The sequence below is a fragment of the Armigeres subalbatus genome, chromosome 3, assembly GCF_024139115.2.
Source record: "Armigeres subalbatus isolate Guangzhou_Male chromosome 3, GZ_Asu_2, whole genome shotgun sequence".
NCBI lineage: Eukaryota > Metazoa > Arthropoda > Insecta > Diptera > Culicidae > Armigeres > Armigeres subalbatus.
Window position 1 is genome coordinate 236,496,478 of NC_085141.1, and position 22,867 is coordinate 236,519,344.

Sequence of the window (22,867 nt, forward strand, 5' to 3'; positions counted from 1 at the left end):
GATGGACCCTTAGGGGCTTAGGGGCAAGTAAGCTCCGGCAAAACGACCGTGTGCCGCTCAAAGCGCACAAGCCCAAGTCCTGGTGTTAGGTGGGACGCTAAACAGCCCTGACACGACGGCCCTTCGACGAGACAGGAGGTTTGCGCAGGCCCAATAAGCCGCATTTAAAAACAACCATTACGAACGACATAGAAGATAATACGACTCGATATAATTGGCAACGACCTAGGCGACGAATAAATGATCACGATTGGAAGCTTGGAACATGGAACTGCAAGTCGCTAGGCTTCGCAGGTTGCGACAGGATAATTTACGATGAATTACATCCCCGCAACTTCGATGTCGTAGCGTTGCAGGAAATCTGCTGGACAGGACAGAAAGTGTGGAGAAGGGGGCATCGAGCGGCTACCTTCTACCAAAGATGTGGCACCACCAACGAGCTGGGAGCCGGCTTCATAGTGCTGGGAAAGATGCGCCAACGCGTGATTGGGTGGCAGCCAATCAACGCAAGGATGTGCAAGCTGAGGATAAAAGGCCGTTTCTTCAACTATAGCATCATCAACGTGCATTGCCCACACGAAGGGAGACCGGACGACGAGAAAGAAGCGTTCTATGCACAGCTGGAGCAGACATATGATGGATGCCCACTGCGGGACGTCAAAATCGTCATCGGTGACATGAACGCTCAGGTAGGCAGGGAGGAAATGTATAGACCGGTCATCGGACCGGATAGTCTGCATACCGTATCGAACGACAACGGCCAACGATGCATAAACTTTGCAGCCTCTCACGGAATGGTAGTCTGAAGCACTTTCTCCCCCCGTAAGAATTTCCACAAGGCCACGTGGAAATCACCTAATCAAGTTACGGAAAACCAAATCGACCACGTGTTAATCGACGGTAAATTCTTCTCCGACATCACGAACGTACGCACTTATCGCAGTGCGAATATTGAATCCGACCACTACCTCGTTGCAGTATGGTTGCGCTCAAAACTCTAGACGGTGTACAACACGCGTCGGAGTCGTCCGCCGCGGCTAAACATTGGGCGGCTACAAGACGGTAGACTAGCCCAAGAGACTAGCCCATAGAGCAGCTAGGCGCAGCATCTCTTGAAGATGGCTGGAGAGATATTCGATCCGCCATTGAAAGCACCGCAACCGCTGCACTAGGTACGATGGCTCCGGATCAGAGAAACGACTGGTATGACGGCGAATGTGAGCAGTTAGTTGAGGAGAAGAATGCAGCATGGGCGAGATTGCTGCAACACCGCACGAGGGCCAACGAGGCACGATACAAACGGGCGCGGAACAGACTAAACTCGATTTTCCGGAGGAAAAAGCGCCTGCAGGAAGATCGAGACCGTGAAGCGACAGAGGAACTGTACCGCGCTAATAACGCACTATGAGAAGTTGAACCGTTCACGTAAGGGCCACGTGCCACAGCCCGATATGTGTAGGGACATAAACGGGAACCTTCTTACAAACGAACGTGAGGTGATCCAAAGGTGGCGGCAGCACTACGAAGAGCACCTGAATGGCGATATGGCAGACAACGGTGGCGGTATGGTAATGAACCTAGGAGCACGCGCGCAGGACATGCGACTTCCGGCTCCGAATCTCCAGGAAATCCAGGAGGAGATCGACCGGCTGAAAAACAACAAAGCCCCTGGAGTTGACCAACTACCAGGAGCGCTTTTTAAACACGGTGGTGAGGCACTGGCTAGAGCGCTGCACTGAGTGATTACCAATGTTTGGGAGGATGAGGTTCTGCCGCAGGAGTGGATAGAAGGTTTCGTGCGTCCCATCTACAAAAAGGGCGATAAGCTGGATTGTAGCAACTACCGCGCAATCACATTGCTGAACGCCGCCTACAAGGTACTCTCCCAAATTTTATGCCGCCGACTAACACCAATTGCAAGAGAGTTTGTGGGGCAGTTCCAGGCGGAATTTGAGGGTGAACGCTCTACCACAGACCAGGTGTTCGCCATACATCAGGTATTGCAGAAATGCCGCGAATACAACGTGCCCACACATCATCTATTTATCGACTTCAAAGCCGCATATGATACAATCGATCGGGACCAGCTATGGTAGCTAATGCACGAAAACGAATTTCCGGATAAACTGATACGGTTGATCAAGGCGACGATGGATCGGGTGATGTGCGTAGTTCGAGTTTCAGAGGCATTCTCGTGTCCCTTCGAAGCGCGTAGAAGGTTACGGCAAGATGATGGTCTTTCGTGTCTGCTATATAACATCGCTTTGGAGGGAGTAATACGAAGGGCAGGGATTGACACGAGTGGTACGATTTTCACGAAGTCCGTTTTATTTGGTTTCGCCGACGACATTGATATCATGGCACGTAACTTCGAGAGGATGGAAGCCTACATCAGACTGAAACGGATTGGACTAGTCATCAACACGTCGAACACGAAGTACATGATAGGAAGAGGCTCAAGAGAGGTCAATGTAAGCCACCCACCACGAGTTTCTATTGGTGGTGACGAAATCGAGGTGGTTGAGGAATTCGTGTACGCTGGAAATCGTACGTACTTTGGACTCCGCAAGACGCTCCGATCGAATAGAGTTCGCCGCCGTACCAAACTGACTATCTACAAAACGCTTATTAGACCGGTAGTTCTCTACGGATACGAGACCTGGACGATGCTCGTGGAGGACCAACGCGCGCTGGGAGTTTTCGAAAGGAAAGTGTTGCGTACCATCTATGGTGGGGTGCAGATGTAGGACGGTACGTGGAGAAGGCGAATGAACCGCGGGTTGCATCAGCTGTTGGGAGAACCATCCATCGTTCACACCGCGAAAATCAGAAGACTGTGGTGGGCCGGGCACGTAGTCAGAATGTCGGACAGTAATCCGGTGAAAATGGTTCTCGACAACGATCCGACGGGAACAAGAAGGCGAGGGGCATAGCGGGCAAGGTGGATCGATCAGGTGGAGGACGATTTGCGGACCCTCCGCAGACTGCGTGGTTGGCGAAGTGCAGCCATGGACCGAGCTGAATGGAGAAGACTTTTATGTGCAGCACAGGCTACTCCGGCCTTAGTCTGGTAATAAATAAAAATATAGGTGCAACGTTGACAGGCTTTTATCAGTTTTCGACACCTCTTTCCATCAGCATGTACAATGGCTCACATAAATTTTCGAGAAAAAAATACAAACCCCTGACATTCGCCATACCTTCTCCCCCTTAATTGTACACTAGGGTGCGGCTTATTTTTCGAATGTTTCCGAAACGTGGAACTGGTGTGCTTAAACGCTTTTTTATGGCAAAAAAGAGTAGACTCAGCATTTGAGGCCAAAATATTGAAGTTTAGAGGTCGCGCAAAGACCTTTAAGGTGATTTTTTGACCATCAGGTTTAGACTTTCATGAAAATAATCATAATTTTGGTAATTTTCATACAATTTACAAGCTATTTTAATTAATCTTTTCAGTATTAAATTGATGAAAACTTATGGAATATCATATTTCTTGAAATCAGCTCCAAATGATTTTGATAAAATGTATTCTATTTTATGGAAAATCAGTTTTACAAACACTCTAACATTGTTAAATATCAGCCGAATCCAGATATTTTTATATGAAATCAAAGAGAAATTTGTATTCTAATTTTTCATAGAACAAACTGAGTATCTTAAAACATTATTTGGCAATGTTTTAGACCAAATACTGCAAAACCGTTTTTTTTTATTGGACAAGGATGCCACATAGTAGGCCATAATTTTATTATTTTCATAGTACATTTTGAATAGAATATGTTTTCGCCCCTTAGTAAGTTTATCCATACAAATGCCTGAGGTTTAGCTTCTAGATGCTTTTGGTGCATAAAAGTTTAAAGTAAGTTTTTGTTACATAAATGCTGCTCATATGTATACATTCAATTTTGAGCGTAAATTATTAATCATTGAAACTTCAGAAGAATTTTATAAAGTTCCAAAAAAAATTAGTCTTGTCTATGAATGTCTGCAAAAAAAAAATCAGAGGTACATGCAACATCGGCAATAACTGATATAACAAATAAAGCATGTTTGAGCAACATATTATTAACTAAAGTAAAGAACTTAGTCGCATTGTTGCCAAAGTTCCACTAAAAAAAAGAAAAAAATAGTCTCGTAAAATGGTTTTCATTCGGTTATTGCTTCTACATCAATAATGTCTAGAAAATCTCATACCGAAAAAACAAAATCGAATTCGCTCATTTATCTTGAACATAACCAAGGCATTTTTATAACGTGCAAAAAGGCAACACTAATGTCTCAATTACGATCATTACGGATCGTGCGGCCGGTTCGTGATGCATTTATGGACCGACAAGTGCGAAAACCAGATCAAGAAAAATATGTTCGGAAAAACAGTCAGCCATAGTTAGTCCCCAAGGGGAGAGGAAAGAATGTTGAAAGTAAAACAAGTACGTAGTAGATAGAGGCACATGGTACCTGCAAGAAGAAAATAAAGCGTGCTGGCATTCGGCAGGGACAGAAAGAGCAAGTACGCAATCGATCAACTCGCCAAGCGGAGTGCGATAGCGGAGGTTAGCAATTACGAAGGAGAGAAATATGTGGATTGCTACATCTACATTAGGTCCATTTCGGTTCGAGCTGTGTACCAGGGGGGTTAGTAATTTAAACTCAAATTAGGAAAGGTAGGGTGAACCCAAGCCAAATAGTTCAAGTATATTTTGTTTTGTGAATGCAATGATCTACAAAAATATGTATTTTGATGACTAGGTACTCAAGGATTTACATTAGAATTGCTTTCCGTTTAAATATATTTCACTCTAAGTTTTTTTTGCAATAATATCTCCCTCACTCATGGTCTTGAAATTCTTTACCAATAAAAAAAAATAAAACTTTGCCACAATAGTTACTATGTCCAAAGCACTAATTTGAACCCATCAACGCTCGGATTGTAGTCAATGTTCGCAAAACGTTCATAAGAAAGGATTCAAATACATATTCACTTATTTTTAAATTTGGTACAATAATATAGCGAAAAAAATTTCAACTAGGTACATTCCACTAATTATTGAGTAAGGGAGACATCACTGTTGGTATGCGTCATGTAACGTGAGCTTAATACAGTCACTCTCAAAATTGAGCGTACACCATAAATTAGATGAATATATTCGAAAATTCCAAAGGAAATTTAATTGTTGGCTCGGTTGCTTTTAATGCATTTCAATATTCATCCCTTCCTTCAATGTATGCGTACATAAAATGGTTGAAATTTTTTCTCTAAAGTTCAGTTATTTGAAAATGATCTCAAAATACGCCTAATTAGATGTTACAAAATTGAGCGTACAGCGAATTTTTTTAAAAAAATTTCTTATTATAAACATGATTAATGTATTTTAATATTGTTTTTTCATGATTATATTTATAATAATAAACATCCGCTACTTAAACATTCAATGTTTTGAAATTAAACCATGTTTTGGTCAAAATGGCGAACAAGTGAGAGGTAAGAACATTGCTATTTAACAATTCAATGCTGCTAGGGAAAATAGATGCTTTAAGATATGGATTTCACCGGCATCGTATCTTATATATGATAGATAAGCGAAATCGAGTGAGACATACGATAAATTTGGGAAAATTCAGTCGGTAAATGATGAAAACAGATGTAAACATACAGAGAAAACGACAAATGTTAGGAATGACATAATTCCAATTGACATAATTGAAATGCATTAAAAACATCCAAGCCAACAATTAATTTTCCTTTGGAATTTTCGAATATATTCATCTAATCCATGGTGTACGCTCAATTTTGAGAGTGACTGTATATTGGAAAACGCACACACTTAGTTTTTATTTCTGCAGCTCGGCAAAAATCCGCACAGCCGTGCGCCAGCAAAATGAAAAACTGATATTCCGGCAAAAATGACGTTTGTTAGCTGATTTTCGGCAAATTATTTGCTGATTTCCAGCAATTTTGACAGAAATCTCGGCAAAAAACATGTTTGCTGGGGCACGGCTGTGCGAATCTCGGTAAAAGTTCAACATTTTGCTGAGATCCCGGTAAAAAAAATTAAGTGGGCATATCTAAAATAAAATAAAATTGGAAATGCATGCCAAATATATTTTAATCTACATATGTATAGCGCGTGGAATATTGCCTCAAACAATTCTTCCCGCGTATCAAGATAAGCAGTGCTACGTTTGCAACAGGGTATCGGTTAGTAGATACAGGTGATATTATGAACACTGAGGGAAAAGAAACAGAATATGGATACGCTTGTATTACTCACACTTTCTGAGGATATTTTCGCCATGAACTCTTCGTTCGGTGTACCCAATATCTCCATTATTAGGTTTAATTGATGAATGTCTGTTGTCATATGGGGTCAGAATTGTTCAGCGGAAAGTATCGAGTTTATGAATTGAGAGAAAATCACGTGTCACATTGCATCTTATAGTACGTTCGGAAACGTGTGTTCGATGAAGCTACAGTTACGACATGGAAACGTGGTGTGTGCTGATGAGTTGTGTAGTTGCCCTGAAAAGCCGGCGTGTACGTTGCATTTGTTTACGTGTTCGCTAGTTAACGATGTGGTGGGTAATTTTGCGGATTAGTTAGCTGGCGTGATGCATACGAATGGTTAATGGGAGAACGGACAATTTGGGTGATAAATGGTATATGCCAGGTTCGAGCTGTACATTCGTTGTTTAAACAGAACATTCTACGTTATACCATCCCAGGGATTCTTTCTTTTTTGTATTTTGTTGGAATTGAGATATATTTGTATACATCTTCACTGGTGAATAATCGAAATACCTGAAACACAATTTTGTTTGTGCACCACATCAAGATTAAAATAAATCGAAAATAAATACAGGCTCAATTCGATTTTAGCTCCTAATTGTTCAATTAAATTTACCTATGGTGTCGTAATATATCGTTGGAGATTAACTTGATGTTATTTCTGTTCGATAATTTCTTCGACGTAGGGTTCTATGTAAGTTGGAAGTAACCCATGCTGAGGGTGGCTTGGTTCGAGTGGGGGATGTAATGCCAATGAAGATGAAGAAGAGGAATATAACAGCACAGATTTCACGTTAGTGAAAAACTTCGGATTTTGATGCGTTCACTTATCTGGCTGTTTTTCCAGATATTTTTTAAACTCGCAAAGGCAGCCCTTGCCTTTTTGATTCGTGCGTCAATGTCGATGTTGGTACCGCCGTCTGAAGCCTTTTGGCTACCAAGATATTGGAAGCTTTCAACATTATCCACTGATTACCCGGATACTGTGAATCTGGAAGGGTCGCCGTGTTTACATCCAACAATTTTGGTCTTGTTGACGTAGATGACTAAAACTTCCGAAGAAGAAGGTCGGCAAGGTCGGCAATCTGCACGAGAAAGCCCCGTACTGTGCCGCTATGAGGCCGATGATTTTCTCAGGTTAGACGTTCAAAAGGTTTTTCGTAGCCTATGAAAATCAAAATGAAGGGACTCTTGGAAATCGTTGACATGTTCCAGTATGATGTGGAGCGTGACAATATATTTTAGCTGTGTGGTATCGGCAGCCAGTTATCTGGCTAAGAATAACGCTACGGATTCAGACCGCATCGTGCTTTCGTGCTGTGCGGTTCTTTCTCTCTTTGCGGAAGGAAGTTTTTAATACTACCCGAAGCTATATTAATTTCAACGGTGCTTCTTAGCGCTATTTCTACCCACTGATCCCGTTACGATCTTTGCAAGGACCCGTGCCTTCGTTTTACGTTGGACCCGTTTGCGGAAGTAAAATTCCGACAAGCGGTGGTAATCCTGCAGGGACACCGTTCTGGGAAAAAACCTCTTAGAAGGTCACGTCTCCACGCTCAGCAATGAGCAGTAATAAAAAAAAGAGGAAGGGAGGGAGTCTCTGAATTCTCCACTTCCTTCAAAGAAACAAGGTTTCAAGACCGTCCTGCCCAAGCGCGGAAAAAATAGAAGGAAGCTGGAGACTTCAGATATTCCTTCTAAATCTAACGTTGACATTATTTCTTCTCCCATCGAACTGAGCAATCAGTTCGATTTGATTAATAACGAATTTGAGGAAATCGAATCTACCTCTAGCCCAGGTGATTCGATTCATGCGAAGAAACAACGGATTCCGCCAATTGTGGTATCTGTTGCCGAATTTTCTGGCTTTCGGAATGAAATCTTGAGTAACCTTCAAGGGATCAAGGTTTCATTTCAGATTGCTAGGAAGGGTGACTGCCGCGTTTTGCCGGGATCCTTTGACGATCGCAAACGTCTTCTCCAGTATTTAACTGAGAAGCGCCATAAATTCTTCACATACGACGACAAAACTGAGCGATTGTTCAAAGTCGTCTTGAAAGGTCTGCCCAGTGATGACAAATCACTGGATGAGATTAAAATTGAAATTTCTGAATTACTTGGATTTTCACCAGTCCAAGTAATTAAGATGAAAAAGAAATCACTCTGGTACTTCCCAAAGGGCATTTCTCAAGAATTTTATTTAGTTCATTTTAACAAAAGTGAACTAAATAATATGAAAAGTTGGAAAAGGCCTGTATTATGTCCCATGTCCGTGTTACATGGGAACATTTCCGCAGAGCCTGGGGAAATTCAAAATCCCACTCAGTGCCGTAAGTGCCAAAAGTGGGGTCACGGAACCAAACATTGCCACATGGATGCTAAATGCATGATTTGTGGTGGAACCTCTCACGCCAAGGACGCTTGTCCTGTGAGAGAAGATTCCAATAAATTTAAGTGAGCAAATGGTGGCAGTAATCATAAATCCAATTTCTGGGAATGCACTTTACGCAAAAAAGTTTTGAATTCCCGTGCTAAATGAATGACGGGAAATTCAATCGGATCCCAGATTCGACGGGTAGAAATTTTTCAAACGCTCAAATTTCGAAACCAGTTACCGGTCGAGCAATTCATACCCACCACAATTCACAAACAAATTTTGCCGCTCGTCAACGGGTAGCAAGCACTTCAGTAAATTCCAATTTTTCCAATGTACCTACGTATGCAAACATCGCTGCTGGTAGACAAAATTTCTCTTCTCAAAATGAGGTTTATACCCATGTCCCAACGGAAAATAACGGTCATGTTGCCGATTCAGGTAGCATGACTGCTTCAATTTTGATTTTTAACTGAACAATTGCATCACATGATTGATGCAATGTTCAAAGCAAATACCATTCCTGAAGCTGTCCAGGTTGGTATAAAGTACACACAAAAATTGTTATCGGACTCCGTTTCAATGGATCCAAATAATTGTGTGAAAGTTCTAAATTGGAATGCCCGCTCTCTAAAGGGTAAGGAAGATGAATTATTCAACTTCCTAATAGTTCATAATGTGCATATTGCCATTATAACAGAAACCTATTTAAAACCAGGACTCTCCATTAAAAGAGATCCAAATTATTTTATCTACAGAAATGATCGTCTTGACAGCGCCTGTGGTGGGGTCGCCATTGTCATCAACAGACGTATTAAACATAAATTATTTTCTTCATTTGAAACCAAAGTTTTTGAAACCTTGGGAGTTTCTGTTGAAACAAATTTTGGAAAATTTTCCTTCATTGCAGCTTACTTGCCTTTTCAATGCAATGGGCAGCAAAAGAATTTGTTGAAAGCTGATCTTCAAATTCTGACTCGCAACAAATCTAAATTCTTCGTAATTGGTGACTTCAATGCCAAACACCGTTCATGGAATAATGCTCAAAGCAATTCCAATGGTAAAATTTTATTTGAAGATTGTTCTGCGGGATATTATACTATTCAATATCCCAATGGCCCTACTTGTTTTTCTTCCAGTCGAAATCCTTCCACAATTGATTTAGTTTTAACGGATTCAAGTCAGCTGTGTGGCCAATTGGTAACTCATGCTGACTTTGACTCTGATCACCTTCCTGTGACATTTGAAATCTCACAAGAAGCCATTCATAATCCAATCAGCTCTACTTTCAATTATCATAGGGCTGATTGGGATTTATATAAAACGTATATCGATAGGAATTTTGATGTTGATATTCCTCTTGATACCAAAAGTGATATTGATAATGCTCTCGTATCTTTGACAAATTTAATTGTCGAAGCCAGAGGCATTGCAATTCCTAAATGTGAAATTAAATTCAACTCCATTATTATTGACGACGATCTTCAGCTACTGATCCGTCTTAAAAATGTGAGGCGAAGGCAATACCAAAGAACTCGCGATCCCGCGTTGAAAGTTATTTGGCGAGATTTGCAAAATGAAATTAAAATCGTTTCGCTATTCTGAGAAATACCAACTTTGAGTATAATGTCTCGAAGTTGGATCCCAGTTCGAATCGCTTTTGGAAATTAACGAAAATTCTTAAAAACCTCAAAAGCCAATTCCAGCGCTTAAAGAGGGAAATAAAATTTTATTAACAAATGGCGAAAAGGCTCAAAACTTGCTCAGCAGTTCGAGAGTGCCCATAATTTTAGTCTAGGTCTCACTAGTCCAATTGAGGATCAGGTTACACGAAGCTTCGAAGACATTCTCGATCAAGATAATGTTTTGACCCTTCGTTGGGAACTAATTTGGATGAAGTGAAATCTATTACTAGAAAATTTAAAAATATGAAAGCCCCGGGTGATGATGGTATTTTCTACATACTTATCAAAAACTTCCTGAGAGCTCTTTATCCTTTTGGTTAATTTATTTAACAAATGTTTTCAATTGGCATACTTCCCAGATAAATGGAAAAACGCCAAAGTTGTTCCTATTTTGAAGCCGGACAAAATCCAGCTGATGCTTCTTGTTATCGCCTTATCAGTTTGCTTTCTTCAATAAGCAAACTGTTTGAAAAGATTATTTTAAATAGAATGATGGTTCATATTAATGACAATTCTATTTTTGCTGATGAGCAATTTGGTTTTCGCCATGGGCATTCAACCACTCATCAGTTATCAAGAGTTACGAACTTAATTCGGCTCAACAAATCTGAAGGATATTCGACTGGAGTTGCTCTTCTTGATATAGAGAAAGCATTTGACAGTGTTTGGCATGAAGGTTTGATTGTAAAATTGATGAATTTTAATTTTCCTCTGTACATCATTAAACTGATCCAAAATTATTTATCAGATCGCTCACTGCAGGTAAACTATCAGAATTCTAAATCTGATAGATTGCCTGTTAGAGCTGGTGTTCCCAAAGGCAGCATACTGGGGCCCATATTGTATAACATTTTTACTTCTGACTTACCTGATTTACCACCAGGGTGTCAAAAATTTTTGTTTGCAGATGACACAGGTCTCTCAGCCAAAGGGCGAAGCCTTCGTGTCATCTGTAGTAGATTGCAAAAAAGTTTGGATATTTTCTCCACTTACTTGCAAAAATGGAAAATTTCCCCGAATGCTTCCAAAACTCAGCTTATAATTTTCCCACATAAGCCGAGAGCTTCTTATTTGAAACCTTCTAGCAGACATATTGTCACTATGAACGGGGTTCCAATTAATTGGTCTAGCGAAGCTAAATATTTAGGACTTCTGCTAGATCAAAAATTAACTTTTAAAAATCACATTGAAGGCCTTCAAGCCAAATGTAACAAATATATTAAGTGTCTATATCCACTTATAAACAGAAAATCAAAACTTTGTCTTAAGAACAAACTTTTGATTTACAAACAAATTTTAGACCAGCCATGTTGTATGCTGTGCCAATATGGACTAGTTGCTGCAATACCAGAAAGAAGGCACTTCAGAGGATTCAAAATAAAATTTTGAAAATGATTCTGAAGTTACCTCCGTGGTATAGTACCAATGAACTTCATAGAATTTCTAATATTGAGACATTGCAACAAATGTCCAACAAAATAATTTCTAATTTTAGACAAAAATCGTTGCAATCTTCTATTGCAACGATTAGCTCCTTGTACCCTTAGTATAAATTAGGTTAAGTTTAGTTTAAGTAGAAAACATTGTAATTCCTACATGGTTTAATTCAACCAGAGGAAATATCGTAACTGCCAGAGGCAATTGAAATGTATTAATAATATCTAAAAGCGTAACATAGCAAATAAGGATGATAGTGTTAAGAAAACACGGAACACCTAGAAGAGATAAATGCATGTATTAGATAATTAGCAAATAAAATTAGTTAAAAAAAAAAAAAAAAAAAAAAAAAAAAAAAAAACGCTACGGATTGCCTGTTCCGGTGGTAGAAGTCCACCATACAGGTGACCCCAAATTCTTGGTGTAATGCGGCTTTATGCTTACCGTGCCTATGAATGAATGGTTAGGGGGGTCTAAAAATAACCTAACCGCTAACGGAGCCTGTGAAGCACCAGGGCACCCTTCACAGTATCTAGCCCTTACTGCGCTAACCGGAGCTATGGCGTAGTTGACTTTTTGCTTCTCCGAAATAATCGGCTCTCAACTTGAGGTTAAATAAGGGTGGGATTATGAGCATGTTTTTATTTAGTTTTTCAACAAATTGTCTCCTATATGGATTCGCTTTATGCGTTATACACATTGTACTCTGTGTTTCGTCTTTGACTTTCTTGATAAGATACCAATTTGGTTTCATCGTTGCTGTTCATATTAATGCTGAAGTTGTGGAGTGCATTATCTTAATTTGCAATGGCTTAACATAGGCAATCGCCCAACCTTTATGGTATCTAATAGAGCAGAAGTGTTAGACATAACCCTTTGCTCCAATAGAATCAGTCACGAATTGACGAATTGGCATGTGTCAGATGAGGAATCGATATCTGACCATCGCTACATCTACTTTGATCATTTGAATGTTACTTCGCAGACCTTGCGTTTTAGAAATCCCCGTTCAACAAACTGGGATCTTTACACAGGGTTGCTCTCTACCAAATTTCATGGATATCTACCTTCTATAGAAACTCCTACCGACTTGGATGATGCAGTTGATACTACAACGTTGCACATCGTGGAAGCTTTCGAAGAAGCTTGCCCTTTACGTTCTGTAAAAGCCTCAAGAGGAACCCCTTGGTGGAATTCCGATTTGGCTAAGCTAAGGAAGCAGTGCAGAAGGAGTTGGAACAGACGCCATTCAGCAGGGACGGATTCTTTCAAGTTGGCTCGCAAAGCTTACAAGAAGGCTCTACGATCTGCTGAACGATCTGGCTGGAAAAACCTTTGTGCAAATGTTTCCAACTTGAGTGAAGCCAGTCGATTGAATAAAATTCTTGCGAGATCCAAGGATTTCCAAGTTGGCGAAATTCGCAAGCCAAATGGCGACTACACTTCTTCTGATGAAGAATCGTTAGAGAACTTATTTGATACGCACTTCCCTGGATGTGTCGATATAACATCTTCGGATGATCCTGATGTCTTTTCATGTAGCTATGGGTCTTGGGCTCAAGCACGTAGAATCATAACTACTGAATCGATTCAATGGGCACTTAACAGTTTTGCTCCCTAAGAATCTCCAGGGGAGGATGGGATTTATCCCGTTCTACTTCAGAGAGGTTTTGAACATATCAAACATGTTTTGAAAAAGCTTTTAGTATGCAGTTTTGCTACTGGGTATATTCCCATATCCTGGCGGGATGTCACTGTAAAGTTTATCCCAAAAGGAGGACGTGCTTCGTATGAAGAAGCGAAGAGTTTTAGACCCATCAGTCTGACCTCATTTCTTCTGAAATGTTTAGAACGTATTATCGATCATCACATTCGTGATGACTGTTTGGCAAACATGCCTCTTCATGTTAATCAACATGCTTACCAATCTGGAAAGTCCACCGTGACTCTTCTACACAAGGTGGTGTACGCTATCGAGAAAGCATTCGCTCAAAAGCAATCGTGCTTGGGTGCTTTCTTAGATATTGAAGGTGCTTTCGACAACGTGTCTTTCGATGCTATATTGGAAGCCGCACGTTGTCATGGGATACCTAATATTATTACCAAATGGATTCACCAGATGCTTAAAAACCGACATCTCTACTCGACATTACGTCAAGCAGCGATTAGGAAATTAAGTGTCTGCGGATGCCCTCAAGGGGGAGTATTATCTACACTTTTGTGGAATCTCGTTGCTGATACGCTATTGAGGTTACTCAATAATGGCGGTTTTCCTACCTATGGATTTGCCGACGACTATCTAACATTGATAGTGGGTTTGTGCATTACTACCTTATTCGACCTGATGCAAAATGCTCTTCAGGTAGTTGAAAGTTGGTGTCGCCAATATGGCCTTTCGGTCAATCCGAATAAAACATCTATTGTTCTTTTCACGGAAAAACGTAATCGTAATGGTATTCGTCCATTACATCTTTTTGGTTCTGAAATCAATGTAAATGATCAGGTAAAGTATGTGGGTCTAATTTTGGATTCAAAGCTTTTCTGGACTCCTAACATTGAGTTCAGAATCAAAAAGGCGTGTATGGCTTTCGGCCAATGCTGACGAACCTTTGGTAAAGCTTGGGGTCTTAAACCCAAATATATCAAATGGATTTACACAACAGTTGTACGACCAACTTTGGCTTATGGATGTCTTGTGTGGTGGCAAAAGGGGGAGGTGAGGACAATTCAGTCTAAATTAGGCCATTTTCAAAGGATGTGCCTAATGGCAATGACTGGTGCGTTCTCTTCAATTCTCACGGCTGATCTCGAAGCTCTTTTCGACGTGGCCCCACTACACATACATCTCAAACAAGAAGCATTTACTTGTACTTACCGATTATGGGTACTCGGTTTTATGGAAGAGAATCCTGTAAACCGCACTTCGTTGTTACCGCTTATGGTTAACTAGGACAAAATTTTCCTTGCTCCAAGTGATCTCACACAAGTTAGTAGTTCTCCTTATAGGACATTTTCGACACAATTCCCCTCGCGGGATGAGTGGACATCTGGCTATTTGGAGAGAAGTATGTCGGACAGCATTGTTTGTTACACTGACGGCTCCCTCCTCGAAGGTAGAGTAGGTGCAGGCGTCTATTCGCGTGAGCTGAGATTGGAACAGTCACACTCACTGGGTACACACTGCACTTTCTTCAAGCGGAAATATTTGCCATCATGTGCGAAGTGCAATCTGCACTGCAGCAACGCATTATGGGCAAAGTAATATACTTCTGTTCAGATAGCCAGGCAGCTAATAAAGCTCTCGCCTCGGCCAACTCAAGGTCGAAGTTAGTAATCGCATGTCGAACTCAAATTGAGGAACTGAATTCAGTAAATACTTTACACCTTATATGGGTACCTGGCTATTCTTCCATAGCTGGAAACGAATTGGCTGATGAGTTAGCTCGTAATGGAGCATCGCATGACTTTATTGGTCCTGAGCCAGCTATTCCAATATCCAAGTGTTGGGTGAAGCTTTTGATCAACTCTTGGGCTGTCACTCAGCACAAATGGCATTGGAGTAGTCTGGATTCATGTCATCAAACAAAATTGTACATCCGGGAGCCATCTCCGGTAGTAGCAAGCTATTTAGCTAATCTGTCTAAACAGAATTGCAGTGTCTTAGTAAAGGCCTTGACAGGTCACTGCCGACTGAACTATCACATGGCAAATATTCAACGCGTTGAATCATCTGTTTGTGATAGTTGTGAATTCGATTATGGAACTTCTTATCATCTAATATGTAACTGCCCAGTCTATGCACAATTGCGCTTCCAAATATTTGGTAAACACTTACTTAGTGAAATTGACTTCAGAAACCTGAACCTTCAGAGTATTTTGTTGTTCATAACCCGTTGTGGTAAGGAGCTATAAGCTCTTGTACGCTTATGTGTTGTATGCCCTCTTCAAGGGCCCTTTTCCAAACATTCCCTTTGTTCTCCCATCCACATTCCTTTCCTTTTTGTTCACTTCCTTTTCCGTCAGGTGTGTGATGAAAAAGGCTGTGAAGGCGATGGCACAAATCTCCCAAATTGAGGTGAACGTGCCCCTGGAGCCGACGTTCTGATACCTGTTCCAGTATGATGTGGAGCGTGACAATATGGTTCACACAGGATCTTCCGGTATGGAATCCGGCCTGCTGTCTCCAGAGAGTTGCATCGATCTTCTCCTGAATCCGGGCTAGGATAACTTTGCGTAGGACTTTGAGACTTTACTTCAGGTATTTACTGCAAGTTGAACCGCTATTCATCAATGGTCTATTTTATTATCATACAACGCTTCCTGATCGGAAACCATGTTTCCAAGAGCCGCCGAATGACTGGTTCTGGCTCTAAAACTGAAATTTCCCCATCTACAGGTTCCCCGGAGGCACCCAAGCGAATCCAGGATCCGTCTATTTGATTGGGTTTTCCTTCTTGATACATTTGAACCCTGCTTGAATAAAATCATAGGGAAACAACTGTCTCGACCTAAATGAATCTGTGGCCAGACCCCGTCTAAAACTGTCGATCGGACCGATCATAATAAAATGGCCATTTCTCACTTGAACCTAGTTCTAGAATCCGATTCCAAATCCCAATATATGGTTCCAATCAGCAAGAGCCATACTTTATTCGTAGTTACTAATATTATTATGGTTTTGACTACAACTTATCCTAATATCCATCACAAATTTACGGTTCTGAAAATACCTTAAAAAAATCCGGAATATCTCCGATGTTCGGTTCCATGAACATATCGTGATACTATTATTTTTTTTTAATTGCAATTAATTGCATCCCTGAATTATCAAAATCGGATGAAAATTGACGTTGTTACAACACATTCAATTATACCCAACATTTGCCTACTCTAAAGTGGGGTCTCCAGTAGCCTTGAGAGTAAAGGCGTAGGATGGTCCCCGGGTAGACGAAAATTGCTCATTAACAGTAAAACGTGATATGTATTGATAACAAAACATGATATTAACTTGTTTGACATAAGAGTAAAAATAACAAGCGAAAATAAAAATTTGCACCGAAGTATCATAATAATATCAGGTTTTACCTTTAACAAAAATAAACTAATGGCTCAAGATATTAATAAGTTCTTGTTAATGGCAAAACCTAATATTTTTAAGATGTTTCGGTTCAAATTTTTGTTATTTTCGCTTGTTTTTACTCTTATTTCAAGCAAGTTAATATCATGTTTTGTTATCAATATCACAGCTTCTACCCGGGACATGGCATTTTCATTTTTGACATTCTCGACAATAGTGTATCCATAGGCAATATTAATAAATGAGGAAATGCTAATAGAATACTAAGTTGAAAAGCAGGACAAGTTCCAGTTGGATGTAATACAAAGTGTTATTTTGACTATCTCCTGTATAGAAGTAAACAAATTTCATTAGCTTAGGTCGTCTATTCCTTTAAGGTAAATAAAATGTCTATATGTACACAGTTTTACATTGTGATCTAACACCGCATTCTGTAAATAATGTGTTTCGTTATTAGCCCCAGTGAGGTTCCTACATTGTTCCTGTTATCGGATCATTCTAGTACGAGCAGAAGCGTATAATGGTTTCCAGATAACGATTTTGTTTTGCTGATACAAAACCGATGACACAATAATGGATTGAAATTGTACTGCAGCTGTGGTAGATCTAACGCATCAACCAAGGTAACTCATTTTGCAGTCACTGCGTCAAAACAACGGCGGCACCGTAGGGTAACCGTACCTTTAGTGGAGGTAGCACCAATAGTGGTAGTTTACTTGAAAAACTATTAAAAACCGTGATTTTCCCTAATAAAATTTATTACCTTGTACATATATGTAGTGTAGCAACTGGACTAATAGTGGCGAATCTCATAAGGAAACAATGAATAGCATCTTTACGGAAACCAAAATTAATTTTAACCACCACTAAAGGAACAGTGTACATGCAAGTAATATATGGTAGTAGCAATATCATTTTTGTAAACAAATTAATTTGTTCATCCACTGGCTAAGATTTTAAAGCTTTTAAACAAATTTTTTTTTTTTGTGGATGTACTGATACCTCCACTGTTGGTACCGTTACCCTATACGTAAATTTCTATTCTTGTGGTTTTGACAGAACAGATCGACGGTGGCACCACCTGTTCATTTCATAGCGGCAGTTTTTGCTTATTGATTGATCTTTTGGTGTTGCACGCAATCATTAATATTATCAGTACAATTGTGGCAGGTTTTGTTCCATAATCAGTTTTTGCCTTTCTCGTTCAACGAAGTTGTACCGAAAGGCTATCATTTCACTCCGAAAACGAACTTTTTATAGAAGCATCGGAGACCCATAGTGTTAAATACCAATCGACTCAGCTCGACGAACTGAGCACATGTCTGTCTGTCCGTGTGTATGTATGTGTGTATGTGTGTGCAGAAAAACTAAGAAAACATTAGACAACTTTTCATACAGTAATCCTTAACCGATTTTCTCGCAACAAGTTTTATTCGATAGGGGACAAAACTTTGTTCATCACTATTGAATTTCTGGTGGGGATTCTCATCGATTTGTTTTCGGCGAAAAATGACAAAACAAAACTTTGCCAGACTTTCCGGACGTTTCGGTCGATTTACTGGCCTTCGACCATCTTCTGCGGACAAATCTTCCAGTCACTTATTTTCTAACAGACAGCCATTACTATAACAGTTAGAAAATAAGTGAATGGAAGATTTGTCCGCAGAAGATGGTCGTAGGCCAGTAAATCGACCGAAACGTCCGGACAGTCTGGCAAAGTTTTGTTTTGTCATTTTTCGCCGAAAACAAATCGATGAGAATCCCCACCAGCAATTTCGCGGCAATTGATCCATTGTGAACACTATCGAATTTCATAACGATCGACCACTGCGTTTGAAAGTTATGAAGAAAATGGCACATCGAACCATATAAGCCCCACATAAGGTTGGTGTCTTGACTAAATGCGAGAAAGGCAGCATCGCTACTCGGTGAATTGAAATGGGAAATGGGTTTAAATATCTGTTGCGTTGAAATTCAACTTGAGTTATGGTGCACACTTATCATTGAATTATTTGTCGGAGTGTCTCAATGTTGACTATTCTACGGACTACTCATGGTATTTTTCTATTCCCATTGATTCGGACGAAGCTGCGGAGCTCTGCCAGTTTCCGGTGGGACTAGGAGTAGGGTGGGTGTACCAATTGTCGCCATACATAAGAACAACAAGTCAAAGGCATGTGGGTGGACTTTATATATCCAGCGAAAGGTTTCACTTCCTGCTCCTTAGAACAGCTGTGCAAACTACAATAAAATTTGTTTTAATCCTCAAAATTGATTAATCCATAATAGGAACGCATACACCAGTTGTGGCACTATTTTTAATGTTGGTTTCTTATTTTGCAAATCCCATTGTTTTATTATAAGTTTTGCCAAATTGGGACCACTAGTGCGACAACTGGTGCAAAAGACGTCAAAAATTAAGGTTCCCGATTCTGTCACCGTTGGTATGGAAGCGTAAGTAGAACATTGCCTGCAGCGACCCAACGATGCATTCGCGGCGACTAGTTGTCGCCGTCGCGGTGATGAAATCGCTTAGGTTCCCCTAAGTCTCCCCTTTAAGCAGAATCAATTTTTAAAATTCTCGCGTGATTTTTGAAAACGTCGTAAGTCCAAAAGAGAGGCTTTACTTTCTTTTTCGAAAATTACGAAGCCGTACTAACATTTACATCGGATGTTTAAACAGAGATCTGAAGAAAATAGCTTTGTGTAGTGTGCTGAGGTGGAAATATTGCAGTAAATGCAAAGCTTGCTTTGATATTAGTGAAACAGAGCGTAATGAAAGAAAGTCTCTCATTTGTACATACGACAATTTCAAAAATCATGGTAAAATTAGGCTTTGCTTGTTTTGGAGGAGATCAAAGGTTTTATCGTATCATATCAATATGCTTTATCGATATGAACTTGGTTTGCGGTGACTTGATTGGCCATTTGGCATATAAAGTACTAGTGCGACAACTGGTGTTATAGCCAAGACTGGTACATCTAGCCTAGTTCTATTAATTGACTAACTGTAAGTGAACGCGCTTCTGTGGCTCTGGCGTGCATTTTTGTAAATGAAATTTAGAAGATTCAAACTTACTGAATTGAGACTATATACTGTCTAAGATCGTGTAAAGTAAAATCAAAAAGCACAATTTTCTGGAGAAAGTGTAGGACAACACTGCTAAGGTGTACAACAAGTCCACATAATCAGAGTCTATTAAATATATAGAGTTAAGAGTTATATATCTTCTTCTTCTTCTTATTTGCGTTACATCCTCACACTGGGACAGAGCAGCTTAGTGTTCATTAAGCAATTCCACAGTTATTAACTGCGAGGTTTCTAAGCCAAGTTACCATTTTTGCGTTCGTATATCATGAGGCTAGCACGATGATACTTTTATGCCCAGGGAAGTCGAGACAATTTTCAATCCGAATTCTTTTTTAGGCTGTGAACCATTCCACCGATTCGTTTAACTTTTAGTTAAAATTTGACAGTTCGATGGTTATTTCGTCCTGGTTAAAAATAACCCTGCTCCGGAGCATGGTTAGATTTGACAGTTCGATAGTTAAACTTTGTTCGCGAGAAAATTGGCGCCAAATCCATTTCGTTCCGAATAACTATCAATCTATCTATCAAAACTCAAATGGGTCGGCTTCGGGGTAAAATTTTAACCACGGTGGGAAAATAACCATCGAAGTGTCAAATTTTAACTAAAAGTTTAACGAATCGGTGGAATGGTTCACAGCCTTACTATCAGATGCAGAAAACAATACCAGTGACAACCTTGGACAACCAGACACAGCATTTGATGAAAAAATCACAGACAACAGACGTTAAAAATTTTGATTTTTTTAAATGCAGAAAAGAATCTATCACTCTTAAAAATTGAAAAAAAAAAACGCTTTCCACGGGCGCTATTGCGTCCACAAATGAACTTGTTATATATAGTAATTTTATTATTAGACATTGTGCACATAATAACCTATAGAGTTTGTAGACTTGTTGCATTAAGAACTATTGCGATAGAGTCCAAAAATGGATGCCACAACAATCGTTCTAACCATCAAATCGGCACCAACATTTCAAAAGGACGACAAGAAGTAAACAAGAGCTTCTCACGTTGCTGGTGAGCTAATTTGAGCCCACCCACACAATCCAATGCCACTGATGGAAGCAGCGTAGCGAATCCTCTTCTTTTATTAAATGGCGCGTCATTGCATGGGTGGGCACATATAAGCCCCCCAGCGACGTGAGAAGCTCTTGTTTGCAAAATCAGTTTCGCCCTTTTGAAATGTTAGTGCCGAAATGGCGTTTTGGGGACGCGAACCTCAAATAATTAGAGTCCTATAAGAATAGTTCCACCAGATGTCAAAATTGGAACAGGATCAACTGTCAGTTCCATATCACTCACAAAAAAACTCCGCATCATATTCATGAGTTCACACATGGATTTTTGCAATGGGGTTAGCGAAATGGATTCCATATTTTCGACACATATATTCCATGCGCACACATGCATTGCATGAGTGTTCACACATACTATCCATGTGGGTCACTATGACCATGTGGGATACTATATCCATGAGTGAATTTGTATGTAATATTAAGCTGTACTGGAAAAGGTCGTGATCGTCATAAGACAGAGAGAAAAGTGGCTTTTTCTATTTCAAGCGACCAAATGAAAGAATCGTGGGTACTTTGATCAATTTCGCATGAAAGAATGTAGTGCTTTATTTTAAAATTAATATTTCTAAATTAATTCAATGGTTACATGCGAATAATAGTGACTAGTCAATTGATTTATCATGTTCCTTTAATTTACCGAGTTGAAAATGGTAATAAACACAAAAATAAAGCAGAGATTGCACACTTTCATGCCCTGTCACGGAACAAAGATTTCTCGCTTAACTTTTCAAAAGGTCCTAAGTAACATTTTTTTCATAAATTAATTTGAGTACTGCAATCAAAAGCTTTCATGTTGTTCTGTTGATTGCGTAATTCAAATTAATTCATGAAAAAAAATGTTACTTAGGACCTTTTGAAAAGTTATGCGATTTTTGAGATTTTTGTAGCATGTCACTCATTCTTCGCGTTTCTATAGATATTGAAAGAGGCAGATATGTAAACATCGCGCGACATCTCGCATTGAAAATGAGAAATTCCAGTACTGATATTAAGTATGTGTCGACGCATGATATGCATATTTCAAAATACATGGATTTTTGCCATAAAGTATGTGTCGATTTTCCTAAGTGTACAAATGCGCGTTCCAAACGTTCCAAAAAAGTCTTCGTTAGTCTATCAAAAGTACAGACTTTTTTTTAGAACGGTCTATACAGCACTCTTGTGCAAAATGAACGCAAACGGAATAACAGAAGTACTCTGGATTGATTCAGGACTTGTGGTAACAGATGGTAGAGGGGTACAAGTGGAATTAAATATGTGCGCCGGTAAGAAAATCGGCGATGGCGGCGGCTTGGAGCGGGGTCGTGATTTTTTATTGCGTTCTTTTGGTTGATTTTTTTTAAATTTCAACGGGTTTTTTTCGCAAGAGATAACCGGAAGAATCTTTTGAATTTCTTCAGAAGAATGATTTCCGAGGTTTTGACTCTAATTTTTAAATTAGAGACCTAAATACCTATTAATTTGGTGAAAATTTTGGTATTCGACCGTAAAACTCTTATAACTAACTTGAAGCATATTTATAAATCTCATAAGCTTCATAATTAAAAAAAAAAGAATTGAGAATGTTGAATATTTTTTGTTAGATCGAAGCGTACGTCGGGAAGAGACGGGGTCTCCATTTTGAAATGGTCTTCTGTAAAACTCAATTTTTGAAAAAATCATCGGAAAGCATGTCTTTGGAATTGTATTTGTATGAAAGGACCATTGTCAAACACCTGCCCAAATCTGCCCCATCGCATAAACGACATATGTGGAACATACTATAAAACTGCCCGTATACCGCGATTAATCGCCAGAATTCATGTTTTTTGTAACTGGATCACCGTCACGAATCGTGTAT

At 39.7% G+C, this 22,867-nt stretch overlaps 1 protein-coding gene across 5 annotated transcripts in view; it reads right to left on the minus strand.

The window, feature by feature from the left end:
- Positions 1-22,867, minus strand: part of LOC134221051 (mitogen-activated protein kinase p38b-like) — a 40,144-nt gene that overhangs the window by 3,978 nt on the left and 13,299 nt on the right. For 4 of the 5 annotated variants that reach the window (XM_062700232.1, XM_062700231.1, XM_062700229.1 and 1 more), the window contains exon 5: positions 6,273-6,352. The exons of the other annotated variant lie outside the window; for it this stretch is intronic. In XM_062700232.1, the coding sequence (XP_062556216.1) occupies positions 6,273-6,352 (80 nt within the window). The remainder of the gene's footprint in view (positions 1-6,272; positions 6,353-22,867) is intronic. 5 annotated transcript variants of the gene reach the window in all.